The 12,735-nt window shown below is 47.6% G+C and overlaps 1 protein-coding gene across 1 annotated transcript in view; it reads left to right on the top strand.

Moving 5' to 3' along the window:
• Positions 1-12,735, top strand: part of LOC144098112 (uncharacterized) — a 59,039-nt gene that overhangs the window by 26,179 nt on the left and 20,125 nt on the right. Inside the window, exons 5-6 of the mRNA XM_077630659.1 lie at positions 3,358-3,743; positions 6,960-7,126. Of these exons, the coding sequence (XP_077486785.1) occupies positions 3,358-3,743; positions 6,960-7,126 (553 nt within the window). The remainder of the gene's footprint in view (positions 1-3,357; positions 3,744-6,959; positions 7,127-12,735) is intronic.

Genomic DNA, 12,735 nt, shown 5'->3' with positions numbered 1-12,735 from the left:
TAGTAGTAAAGTTGGCGCAACCAGGCGCGTATGTAGAATATTGTGTGAAAAGAACCGACTTCCTCTATCTGCGTGCCTTGCTTTTTATTACAGCGACAGTTGTTACGCGGCTGTTCCTGGATTTCGCGTTACTGTAGTCGTTGTAGTAGTAGTAGTAAAGTTGGCGCAACCAGGCGCGTATGTAGAATATTGTGTGAAAAGAACCGACTTCCTCTATCTGCGTGCCGTGCTTTTTATTACAGCGACAGTTGTTACGCGGCTGTTCCTTGATTTCGCGTTACTGTAGTCGTTGTAGTAGTAGTAGTATAGTTGGCGCAACCAGGCGCGTATGTAGAATATTGTGTGAAAAGAACCGACTTCCTCTATCTGCGTGCCTTGCTTTTTATTACAGCGACAGTTGTTACGCGGCTGTTCCTGGATTTCGCGTTACTGTAGTCGTTGTAGTAGTAGTAGTATAGTTGGCGCAACCAGGCGCGTATGTAGAATATTGTGTGAAAAGAACCGACTTCCTCTATCTGCGTGCCGTGCTTTTTATTACAGCGACAGTTGTTACGCGGCTGTTCCTGGATTTCGCGTTACTGTAGTCGTTGTAGTAGTAGTAGTATAGTTGGCGCAACCAGGCGCGTATGTAGAATATTGTGTGAAAAGAACCGACTTCCTCTATCTGCGTGCCGTGCTTTTTATTACAGCGACAGTTGTTACGCGGCTGTTCCTGGATTTCGCGTTACTGTAGTCGTTGTAGTAGTAGTAGTATAGTTGGCGCAACCAGGCGCGTATGTAGAATATTGTGTGAAAAGAACCGACTTCCTCTATCTGCGTGCCGTGCTTTTTATTACAGCGACAGTTGTTACGCGGCTGTTCCTGGATTTCGCGTTACTGTAGTCGTTGTAGTAGTAGTAGTATAGTTGGCGCAACCAGGCGCGTATGTAGAATATTGTGTGAAAAGAACCGACTTCCTCTATCTGCGTGCCTTGCTTTTTATTACAGCGACAGTTGTTACGCGGCTGTTCCTGGATTTCGCGTTACTGTAGTCGTTGTAGTAGTAGTAGTATAGTTGGCGCAACCAGGCGCGTATGTAGAATATTGTGTGAAAAGAACCGACTTCCTCTATCTGCGTGCCGTGCTTTTTATTACAGCGACAGTTGTTACGCGGCTGTTCCTGGATTTCGCGTTACTGTAGTCGTTGTAGTAGTAGTAGTATAGTTGGCGCAACCAGGCGCGTATGTAGAATATTGTGTGAAAAGAACCGACTTCCTCTATCTGCGTGCCTTGCTTTTTATTACAGCGACAGTTGTTACGCGGCTGTTCCTTGATTTCGCGTTACTGTAGTCGTTGTAGTAGTAGTAGTATAGTTGGCGCAACCAGGCGCGTATGTAGAATATTGTGTGAAAAGAACCGACTTCCTCTATCTGCGTGCCGTGCTTTTTATTACAGCGACAGTTGTTACGCGGCTGTTCCTGGATTTCGCGTTACTGTAGTCGTTGTAGTAGTAGTAGTATAGTTGGCGCAACCAGGCGCGTATGTAGAATATTGTGTGAAAAGAACCGACTTCCTCTATCTGCGTGCCTTGCTTTTTATTACAGCGACAGTTGTTACGCGGCTGTTCCTGGATTTCGCGTTACTGTAGTCGTTGTAGTAGTAGTAGTATAGTTGGCGCAACCAGGCGCGTATGTAGAATATTGTGTGAAAAGAACCGACTTCCTCTATCTGCGTGCCTTGCTTTTTATTACAGCGACAGTTGTTACGCGGCTGTTCCTGGATTTTGCGTTACTGTAGTCGTTGTAGTAGTAGTAGTAGTATATTTGGCGCAGCCAGCGGGCGCGTTGGAATGGGGGCCTTTAGGAGCGTGGTCACCGGGAAAGGAGGAAGGTATCAAGAGAGCGGAGGAATGCATAACCAGCGAGTGGTTATACGTGGAAGGAGGCGGATATGGCTTGAGCGTATAGAGGATGCAAACGGAAAGTGGTTGCCACGACCACACGAGGTAGTTACCCCGGTAAGAGGAGGAGACGGTAACCGTGGAAGGAGAAGGTTTGACAAGAGCACCGAATTCGAAACCGTAATCTGATTACCAAGGAACCATTCTGAGGAAGATTACGTTCAAGGAGAAGGTATGGCGAGTGTGCAGGAATGCGTAACAGGAGAGGGTTTGCCACCGGAATAACCCGGAGGGCAGTTACGCTGAAAAGAGAGGGATTACAGTGCGGGAAGTAGGGAATGGCGAGTGTTAGGAATGAGAAAATTGAGGGTGGTTGTCACCGGAAGCACACCAAAAGAGTTGTTACTGTGGACGGAGGAGGGAGAGTAAGGCGAGACCATAGGAATATAGCCCGGCCCATCTGCTGCGACTTCTGCGAAACCCGTCGCCTGAGAAAGGGGGACTCTTAAGTAAGCCCCTCATGTGTATAAGCTGCCCAGTCTCGTGTCCACCGACTTTGTGTGCAAAATTGAAAAGAGCGCTGTATAACTGTAGATTTATGTAGTTCTCATATTCTCTACCTCAGTACATGGTAAAATATAAATACCTTAACAGCTCTTTCTGAATCGCGCGTTATACCGCCGTAACCGTCCTGTGAGCTTTTTGTAGCGAGAGCTACACTGGGCTACCAGTCGAGCATTTCGCGGTACATGGGAGAGGCAAGTTGTGTGCATGCGCCGTCACCATAGCAAATGAGGATGAGCAAATAGCGGCGTGCGCTTAGCCGTCGCCGTGGCCGCGCGCCCGCTCCGTCGTCAAAGCCGAGCGTGACGTCACGCGGATGAGCAGTTGTGCTAATGCGCCGACACCATGGTAACCAGACAGACGCCACAGCTGCGCCGCGTTCTTCGTCGCCGCCCCGCCGCACGCCGCTCTATCGCCCGAACCCCGCGTCGCATGCGCAGCATTGCGTATGAAAGGCGGAGATGTAGTGGGCGTCTGTATCACGACGTTTGACATGCGTGCAGATAAGGAGAGTCCAGCCGCTGCTAAACGGCGGTATAGGCAAGAGAAGATTAACTCTTCCGATCTTGAGGTTGTCGCCTGGCAGTTGGCTTGAACCAAATAACAATGCTGGAGTCTGTGTGTACGTGAAACAGGGCATCACCGCTGTCAGACATCTCCGTTCGATCACGGGGAATAATGGCGAAGTCTGCTGTGTTTGGCTTCTGGAAACCATCGGGCAGTCTTTCTTCTCTGTGGAGCAAAATGAATGAAAGGTGTGTATACCGAATGTCTCTCATTGGTAAACATACAGGGACCACAACAAGCTCAGCCAGGGAAACGTACCTCTCGCTACGTATATCCTGGCATAGCCGAGTTAAGCTACAGCCATTTTTTTTAATTGCCAAATCCAGTACCGGCCATTTACTTCGCAGGATGCCTTGTGCCGCAAGGTAGCACTGAGCCTAATGCTGCGGGCCGTCATCGGCATGCTCATCGTGACTGCGATGATCGTGGTCCTAAAGATGCTCATCCCGACCCCTCCTGCACCGGACGTGTGCCGCAGCCACTCGTGCCTGGAGTACTCCGAGCGCCTCCGGCGGTCGCTCAATCTGTCCGTCGACCCGTGCGACAGCCTGGAGGGATTCGTGTGCCCCGGCTGGAACGACCAGAACATCCTTAGCAAGCACCTGAACCTGTTGGAAACTGCGCTGGCGCGGCTCTCCCGACTCACGCGCTCTGTCAGCCGCGCCGCCGCGAGACCGCAGAGCGCCGAGCAGCGCGGCGCCGCCCTTTATCGCAGCTGCGACACCGTGCTGAGGTGCGCACCGCCGAAGCCGCGGAAATCGTCGTTCAGGTTGCTTCTGACAGCTACGCACGCTGCTCTCTCTGGACTTAACGAGAGGACATCCTACGCTGCGTAGGCGATGTTAACTATGTGATTAATGAATTATTGAAGGGAATATTGCTTTCTTGCTTTCCAAATCACTATACGTAGTAGGCCCATATTTGCAATACAGGCAATGACTGTATGCAGTAGTATTATACTTTTACAGCATTAACAGCCGTTCCATCCTTTCTGAAACACCGGCTTCTGGGGTGCACACAAAGTCTAAGCCTCAGCGAAGAGGGATTCGAAGCGGCGGCGACAAAAGCAGATCAGATTTGCTTCGCTTGGCTTAAGACCTCTCAGCCTTCGCCGCAGCCTTTCGCGTCGCGTGCTAAACTTCCACTTTCTCGAGTTGCAGTGCTTTGGACTTGTCGTCTGCATCAGTTTTGATTCGTTCGCTCGCGCGCTGCTTATGTTCGCGAAGGCTGGCAAGATAAGCTCCTCGTCTTTTCGACAGTCAGCCATTTTCTCTACGAAATGTATTTTTGCAAAGAACGCTATTATAAAATACCAAAGCGAATGTGGTTATATAGCGTGGTTAGTGCAAATACGAATAGGCCAGGTGCCTTACCACTTGTGGATTCACTTCGGTTTTGGTTCGAAACTTGGTTTTTAAGGTTAAGCATGGCTTCAAAAAAGATAGGCGAAATCTATATTAAACCTCCGCGTTAAGGGTATGATGCGGTAGCGCTAATGGATTTTTACCCATACATGCCAAAATCGGTCATTTTCTTGATTACATTCATCGATCGATGGCAGTCCTCATACCACTCCTGACGCAGTCGCGCAGTGGATTAGCTATACACCGCTGCCCTTGGATGGCAAGTGTTGCCACCGTTGAGGCGTGGGAGACTCAAGTTGCTCTTCCCGAGCTAACACAATGTCACAGAGAGACTTCGGACAGAAAAAAATAAGCAGTGGCTTAGCTCTGGTTAAGCCTGGATATATAAGCGAAAAGCTTCAGTTATGCTTGGTTTGACGTCTGGTTATGCTTCGTTGCTTAGCTGGTATTGTATACACAGGAAGACGTCGAGAGTGGAACACCCTAGTCGCACTCGCACTTTCAATAAGTCGTACCACGTGGTCGTTGTAACGGCGAGTCTTGGGATTTTCCTCTTCTGACTCTCTTGTTTCCTCTTCCTCACTCGCTTGGCTGCTGCTGGCTGAAGATGAGGCCAAGACACGTTTTTCGGCTTCTTTCCGACGTCGTTTGTCAAGGGGTATTTCCTGTTGTTCAGGCGTTTCGGCTGCACGTTTAGCTTTGGCTATATCATTTTTTCGCTGTAGTGCAGCCAACTCCCAAGCGAGTACTTCTGGATCGGACGAATTTAGTTTCTCAGCTTTTCTGCGTAGTCTAGCAGCAGCCGCACTCTCCTTCCCTTCCATGTCGAGTGCGCACGCCTATTCTCTTTCACGCGCATTATATAGCCTCCTTGCGCATGCACATGACGCACATGTGCAGTAGCGCGCGGCTGCGCCGCAAGGTCGGGCGACAGCGGTGAGGAGCGACCACCTGCGCGGCGCGTGACGTCACTAGTTTTCGCGCATGCGCATAGCTCACCAGTTCGGCTCACGCGAAGCTCGGCTCTGACCCGCGTAGTGAAGCTCTTCACTTCAAAACATCGGCGAAATCTCCGATTGGGGGTTTTGGAGCTATTATCCGCCGCGGTGGCTCAGTGGTTATAGCGTTCGTTTACTGAGCCGGAGTACCCGGGTTCGAACCCGACTGCGGCGGCCGCGTATCGATGGAGGCAAAACGCAAAAAGGCTCCCGTGTGCTGTGCGATGCAAGTGCACGTTAAAGATCCCCAGGTGGTCGAAATTATTCGTGAGACCTCCACTACGGCACCTCTTTCTTCCTTTCTTCTTTCACTCCCTCCCTTTATCCCTTCCTTACGGCGCGGTTCACCGTTGGTGTCAATCGAGATATGTGAGGCAATTACTGCGCCATTTGCTACCCTCAAAACAAACTTTCATTTCCAATTTTTTAGTGCCAGAGAACTAAAACGGCACCTGCTTAGGCAGATTTGGCACATCAAATTGCGTGCTAGCCTGTAAAATCTCTTATCATTGAAGGGGAATGTATGATCGGGGCAAGAACCGGAAGCCGATTTCTAAAAGCAGTCATTCTCTACTTTACACTCATCCTTCATATCATTTTTGGCGCAACGGCGCCGCGGTCAAGCAATCCATGTTTCCAAGCCTGGGGAAAGCAGAACGATTGTATTCCTTACCTACACCCTTCATATGTCGTTGCTCTCGTTGCCGCCGTGGTCAGCCACTCAGGACGGTGGTCAGTATGAAGAACCGAGCGAAAAGTTGCTAGTCACGAGTCTCCTTAGGTGTTCTACCCAGTTTCACTGCTGATGTGCAACGGAGGAAAACGTGTGAAAGTTTTGCGCACGGAAAATCGTGTCACTCTGCAACATATTACTTTTCTTGGCGGTTATTGGAAGGGTACGGCGGAAGCGAGGTAACGTGTAAAACTAAATACTGTACTGCGCAAATGATGGTATTGATTTGTTATTAATGTCTAGCGGTAGGCTTAACCAGCGCGATTACTCATGTTAGCTTAGCTTGCGTAAGGCAAGCATGAAAACGCGTGCTGATGGCTTTACAGCGGACCCCTCAATTTGCTTGGACCGCTTGTTTAATTCCGCTGCCAAATCAGCGAAATACAGAGAGAAAAAAATTAATCTACTTTCATTTGGAATGCTTCGTGAATAACTGCAGTCAGAGCTATTTGGCATTACAAGTTGCGAAACTCCCAATGGGTCCATGTATTAAATATACGGGTGGTCTGCTTAGGCCAAAAATAGTAGGTGAGAAGAATGCCCGCCACATGGGCTGTTCAGAAGAACTGCTCATTGCTGCTCAAAACATGTACACGCTTAAACAAATGCAGGTCGTAGGGCTGTAGTCACCGCAGGCGGCTCAATTCATAGGTGGCGCCAGCGTATCTCAACCAGTTAAGTGGGCACACACGTATGTGGCCACAGGCAAAAGCCGGGATTCGAGGTTCAGTTTAGCACCTGGTATGATCAAGGAGCTCTGGACTGCAGTGCTATTGGCCACAAGGCTGATCAGTAGACTGACCAAGCGAGAGTGCGGTCCAGTCTGATGTCTTCAACGCACGGTTGCTCTGCAGGGGCGAGCGGGAGGAACTGCTCAGCGTAAGGAGCGCCCTGGACGAGGCCCACGTGTTGTGGCCCGGCCGTACGACGACGCAGCGGCAGAAGCCAGACGCTCTGCACACGCTACTCTTCGCCGCCCTTCGCCTCGGCTGGGAGGCCATCTTGCGCGTCGACATTCGGGGTGCGTCGGTGGTACCGGCTTGATCCCGCTCCTGGGAACATTAGTATCTTCCACCTCTCTCTGCGTACCGTGCCGTAGCAGGTGGCGGAGAAGGAGGAACACTTTGTTCAGGCCAGTTTTAACGTCCAGTGAAAAACTGGGTGCGCTCTGCTTAGGTGTCGCACCATTTCACAATAGTGAAAGTTTCCTGTTGCGTAACGAATGATATGTATGCAGAGTCCGAGTGCCGGAACCGTATGCTGAGAGCGTTCACAAGAGCACGAATAAATGCTTACCCTGAACAGAATCTCGCACGCATTCCCTGGCTTACTAACGCCTTCATTATCAACAAATGAAAACACTATACTTCAAAAATGGACTTTTTGGGACTGGAACTGCTGCATTTCTTGTTCTTAGGTACCTATAAATACCAAAAATGCGTTTGTTATTGTTATTCAGCCGTGGAGCTCAAATCGAAATCTCCAGCGCAACTATGAAACACTGTGATGACCATAGCCATTATTCAGTGCAGAGTTAACGTTTCATGCTCAGCGGGGCAGCTTTTTATGAATGTGTTCATTTCTGCACTCTTTCCACGCCACAGAAACGACTGAGGTAGCGCAAAATTATTCTAACAGTCTTTTCCCTGTATGGGCCCGCATGATGAGAGCACACAGTCGGCCGAGCTTAAATAGCATTCTGTATTAACCTTCCATCTCCGCTGTGTTTCAATCATTCAAGTAGGAAAGGTTCTAACATGAATATTTACTTAAGCAAGAATTTTTCATTGCGTGCACTGTGACGAAGTACAATGCACACTCCGGCCCCCATACAACTGCGACACACCCTTTTCACAATATTAGAGGTAGAATTTACCGCAATCTTTTGCGTCATGTGATCACAGATAGAATTAGCATCACTGTTATGGTTACCATGTTTGCCCTTTTTCGTCATTGTAACGGACTGTGGCTCCGCATCGCTCATCAGCCGCGAGACTTCTTCACATCTGCAGTCTCACTAACGCTGCCTTTCTGTTAAATACCGGGAATGCTTCTTCAAACAAGCTTGCAGGAATCAAACGATGTTTAACATCTTCCTGTGAGGTCGGGAGCGCAGACAGGATTGTTAAAACTAATCTACCAGTATGTCGCCCTTGAAATTCATGTAGACACACGAATGTAAATTGAAACTAGAAGTAGCAGACGTTATACGTTTTTAGGACACGGCATTGAAAATAGGGTTTGTAAAAACTAAAAACAAAAAATAATCTAGGTGTTCACAACACGACTTTCAACACAAATTCGCAGATGAGATGCGTGAAAAAAAAAACGTGACACAGGCAAAGCTTCTTAATCTTGGTCGCTTTTCCCGAGTTGCACACACGCCGGTTGGTGGACTGCCACCAGCCCACCATGACGGGTGGGTCATTTGCTTATTGTGGCACAGATGGACGATGGCTTTTCTCGTGAAGGGGACTACTACGAGAGGTGTTAATACGAGAGGTGCAGATTGGAATGGTAAAATTCCCCAGAACAAGTATAACTTTTTCAGCCTCCAAACAACTCTGGCATGTTTGTTGGTAACCATGTCAACATCTAAATTTCAACATCATTGGTCATCAGCAACTTTTCTAATTTTGGCATTGAAGGACGTAGTTTTGGAACTAGCAGTGTAAATGTTATAAGCGAAGCCACGCATAATATATCAAGGTTTCCGCGGCCTTGTAAACCCGTAGGAAGTTTGGGGAAGTTTCAGTTATCGTTACTATAGCAAGGAATCAAGTGGAAACAAGCCGGGAAAGCGGCCTAATACACTTTTCTACGGAGCTTGTGGTCGACTCAGGAGCTGCCTGATGTCCCGGCATTGCCTGCTCCTGTAATGAGAGCCCGCCTACTATTGCTAAACTCACCAGTCATACGTCGTCGCGACGCTTGCTTCGTCGTCTTCCTCTCCCCAAGATACACTCGTGCGCGTGCTTTCTATTAATTTTGTTTCAAAGATGCAAGTAAATAATTTCAATTTAAGTTATATGACCCTGAAAATATAATTATAATAGGAAGACAGGAAAACGGTTAGGTGGTGCACAAAAGAAAACTTTAAAAAGACGTACAAAACGTTCAGTGTTTTACAAAAAATATAAAGAGAAACCATGAAGGCTCCAAACATTGGTCTTCCAGAATGAAGTGACAGTGTGAAGGCCATTATTTCACCCTGTACCATACCTTAATTATGTCGGCTGATAAAACCGGAATGTTGCTTCAGGGCTGAAATTCGCTATATCTGTTTGCAACAAACAGATAAAAATATGTTCAAATCAGAACCACATTTTGGCTGTAAAACTTCCGCAATCTCCCCACCTGGATTATTTCTGGAGTAAAAAAAATTGGAATTTTTCTGCCGCACTTTCTGCCGTTGTCTGCGGGAAGTTGAATGAAGCATGTATTATGTTTCCTGGAAATGTCTTGTTCAGCATCTGCAAGCCAATATTTGCCTATATCATCGCAAACAAATATTGCGCACTTTCTTCCGTTTTCTGCGGGAAGGTGAATGAAGAATTTAGACTGTTGTCTGGAAATGGCTTGTTCAGCATCTGCAAGCCAATATTCGGCCTATATCATCGCAAACAAATATTGCGCACTTTCTTCCGTTTTCTGCGGGAAGGTGAATGAAGAATTTAGACTGTTGTCTGGAAATGGCTTGTTCAGCATCTGCAAGCCAATATTTGGCCTATATCATCGCAAACAAATATTGCGCACTTTCTTCCGTTTTCTACGGGAAGGTGAACGAAGAATTTAGACTGTTCCCTGGAAATGGCTTGTTCAGCATCTGCAAGCCAATATTTGCCTATATCATCTGAAACAAATATTGCGCACTTTCTTCCGTTTTCTGCGGAAAGGTGAATGAAGAATTTAGACCGTTCCCTGGAAATGGCTTGTTCAGCATCTGCAAGCCAATATTTGGCCTATATCATCGCAAACAAATATTGCGCACTTTCTTCCGTTTTCTGCGGGAAGGTGAATGAAGAATTTAGACTGTTCCCTGGAAATGGCTTGTTCAGCATCTGCAAGCTAATATTTGGCCTATATCATCGCAAACAAATATTGCGCACTTTCTTCCGTTTTCTGCGGGAAGGTGAATGAAGAATTTAGACTGTTCCCTGGAAATGACTTGTTCAGCATCTGCAAGCCAATATTCGGCCTATATCATCGCAAACAAATATTGCGCACTTTCTTCCGTTTTCTGCGGGAAGGTGAATGAAGAATTTAGACTGTTCCCTGGAAATGGCTTGTTAAGCATCTTCAAGCCAATATTTGGCATATATCATCGCAAACAAATATTCCAGATCTACTTCACCTTGGGTGATTCTCTCAAAACATTACCCTGTCACTTAATTAACCGATGGCTATGAGACGCTTCTCTCACTCTGCCTTTCATCGGGTTTTGGCAAAAGTTAATGGAGTGGATACTAGCTGCTTCAACAGTTCCAAGGGCATATAGGGGAACAAATCAATGAATCAATAAATGAACCAATAAATGAATCATTCAATATATCGATCAATAAATCTATCAAATATTTATTGCCAGCTAATATACAAGGCGTTTCACGTAAGACTTTACACAATTTTTAGAAATAGGCTTTTTGAGTTAGAGTATCGCTTTTTTTCAGGGTAGCATTGTCAGCGGTGTAGCACATCAAAATACAGCTCCTCCTGCAGATAAACAAATCCCATGTGCGCGAATTTGGCCTGTCTCTTTCCGGAGCTCCTGATAGCATTTGGACCTGATAACACCACAATTATTTGCCAAGCGCGCAACGATTCCGCGAGTGAGAGTACTGAGCCACCCAACCAAACCCCCATTCACGCACACAGTTTAGAGGGGCAAGGTATCTTGAAATTCTGCCACATTGAGACAGCAGCCGGAGTTGTCTAGTGCTGACCTGTAAGAGTGGATGTATAAGGAGCGAGCATGCCAAAGGGCTGCTGTAGCGGCTGAATTGAAAACGACGCGTCTAGCTCAAGAACCGAAAATGAAGGCCCAAAGCTTAAAATAGCTGCCTGAAAGAGGGAGCTCGAAAATCCATGCGCACCGGCTACATCGCCACGTGATCCATGCCCATAAACGCAGCGGACCAGTGCCTCAACTTCTATCAGAGCACTTTGTGTAAAGAAGCAGCGCCTGCTGTGGGCAATGTAGGCTTGAAGCTTTTGGAAAGAGTGCGCTAGTCGTGTCGTGCTTTGTGCACGCCGTTTATTCATGAGATCAGGTTGCAGCCTCAAGGAAGGTTTCCTATTGCTTCAAAACGTCTTAGTACTACCTAATGGTCTTGAGCCGCAGCCTCCTGATTGCATAAAATGCAGTAAGTCGTGCAGTTTGCCGCCGTAGTGTGACATTCCTCTGTTGGGCGGAATGCTCAAATACATCGTGCAACGCAAGCCACTGGCAAATTAACGTGATTCAGATCTTCTGAAAGGTGCGCCAGTGCACCAGAGCAGTACATACACTGTTTTTTGCACAATGCGTGGAGATGCACTGGATGGGTGTCCGTCCGGGACTGCTGAGCTCGGAGTTTCAGGAGAATTGGGAGAACAAAAAACTGTTTGCAAGCAATTTCACAGCCATCTTACACTTAGCCATAGTGGAGGTTGTAATCACCAGTGTTTTATGGCTACGCTATTCACGGTGCTGATAACTGCGTGCAGAGGACAAAGTTGAAAATGAAAGCACGAGGTGACATGGTGTTCAAACAGAGGGGAGCGAATTAAACTCAGGGAATTCTTCAAAGATCTCGAATCTTTTAGCAAGCAACACCTTTTATCCCAATGAGAGAAATTCACGTACTTCAGCAAGAAAAAGAAAATAAACTCTATCGAGAAGCAGGTTTTCACAGTTGCTTGATATACAGATGGGTGGGGTCCTCATTCAGGAATTCCAGTGGCCCGACCTGCTTCACGAACCTGGTCGATGGGTTTTAACTTATCTCCCAAGTAGCCTATACGCAGGTCACTTGGGCCTCCCACTGTTCTTAAGGTGCATGTGTTGTCCTTAATCTTTTAGGCTTGTCTGCACACGCACACGAAGCGTGAAAAATGTGGGACAGTTGCGTTACACCAGGGGCAGACGTCAGGGTATTGAATAGAATACATTTGGCTTATGTAGGTTTTCAAATAAGCTTGCCTGTATTCGCCGCCAAGCTGCAGCATCTTCCGTGCTTAGCGTTTTGTGCGGTGGAGGGCACTCCTGGGGTTAAAGCGTAGTGTTTCTAGTCGTCCGCTATATGCGGATGAAATTGGTGTGAGTGGGTTGCGAAGGTCCCGCTCCGTTAATTAGCGCTCGATCAAGGTTATGAGCCGTCCCGTTCCCCTCTAACCCAGCATGACCCGGTATCCAAGTAACTCGCTGATGTCTGTCTAAAAGGGTATCAGCAGCAAGTCCTGCCGCTCTTTTTGTGGTCTACGGGCTGTATAGTCCCGGGTGACTCACTGTGAGTTTGTGATAACGTCGACCACAGCTATAGCTAGGGCCCATTTATGGCTTAAGCTATGGCAGGGCTTTCTGCCCTAATGGAAACTGTTATTAGTTGACTGTATACGTGGACTACCGCAGTTATCAGGAATACGCACCTATCC

The sequence above is a fragment of the Amblyomma americanum genome, chromosome 7 (genome assembly GCF_052857255.1).
Source record: "Amblyomma americanum isolate KBUSLIRL-KWMA chromosome 7, ASM5285725v1, whole genome shotgun sequence".
Classification (NCBI taxonomy): Eukaryota; Metazoa; Arthropoda; class Arachnida; order Ixodida; family Ixodidae; genus Amblyomma; species Amblyomma americanum.
This window is presented reverse-complemented; position numbering and strand designations above follow the sequence as displayed.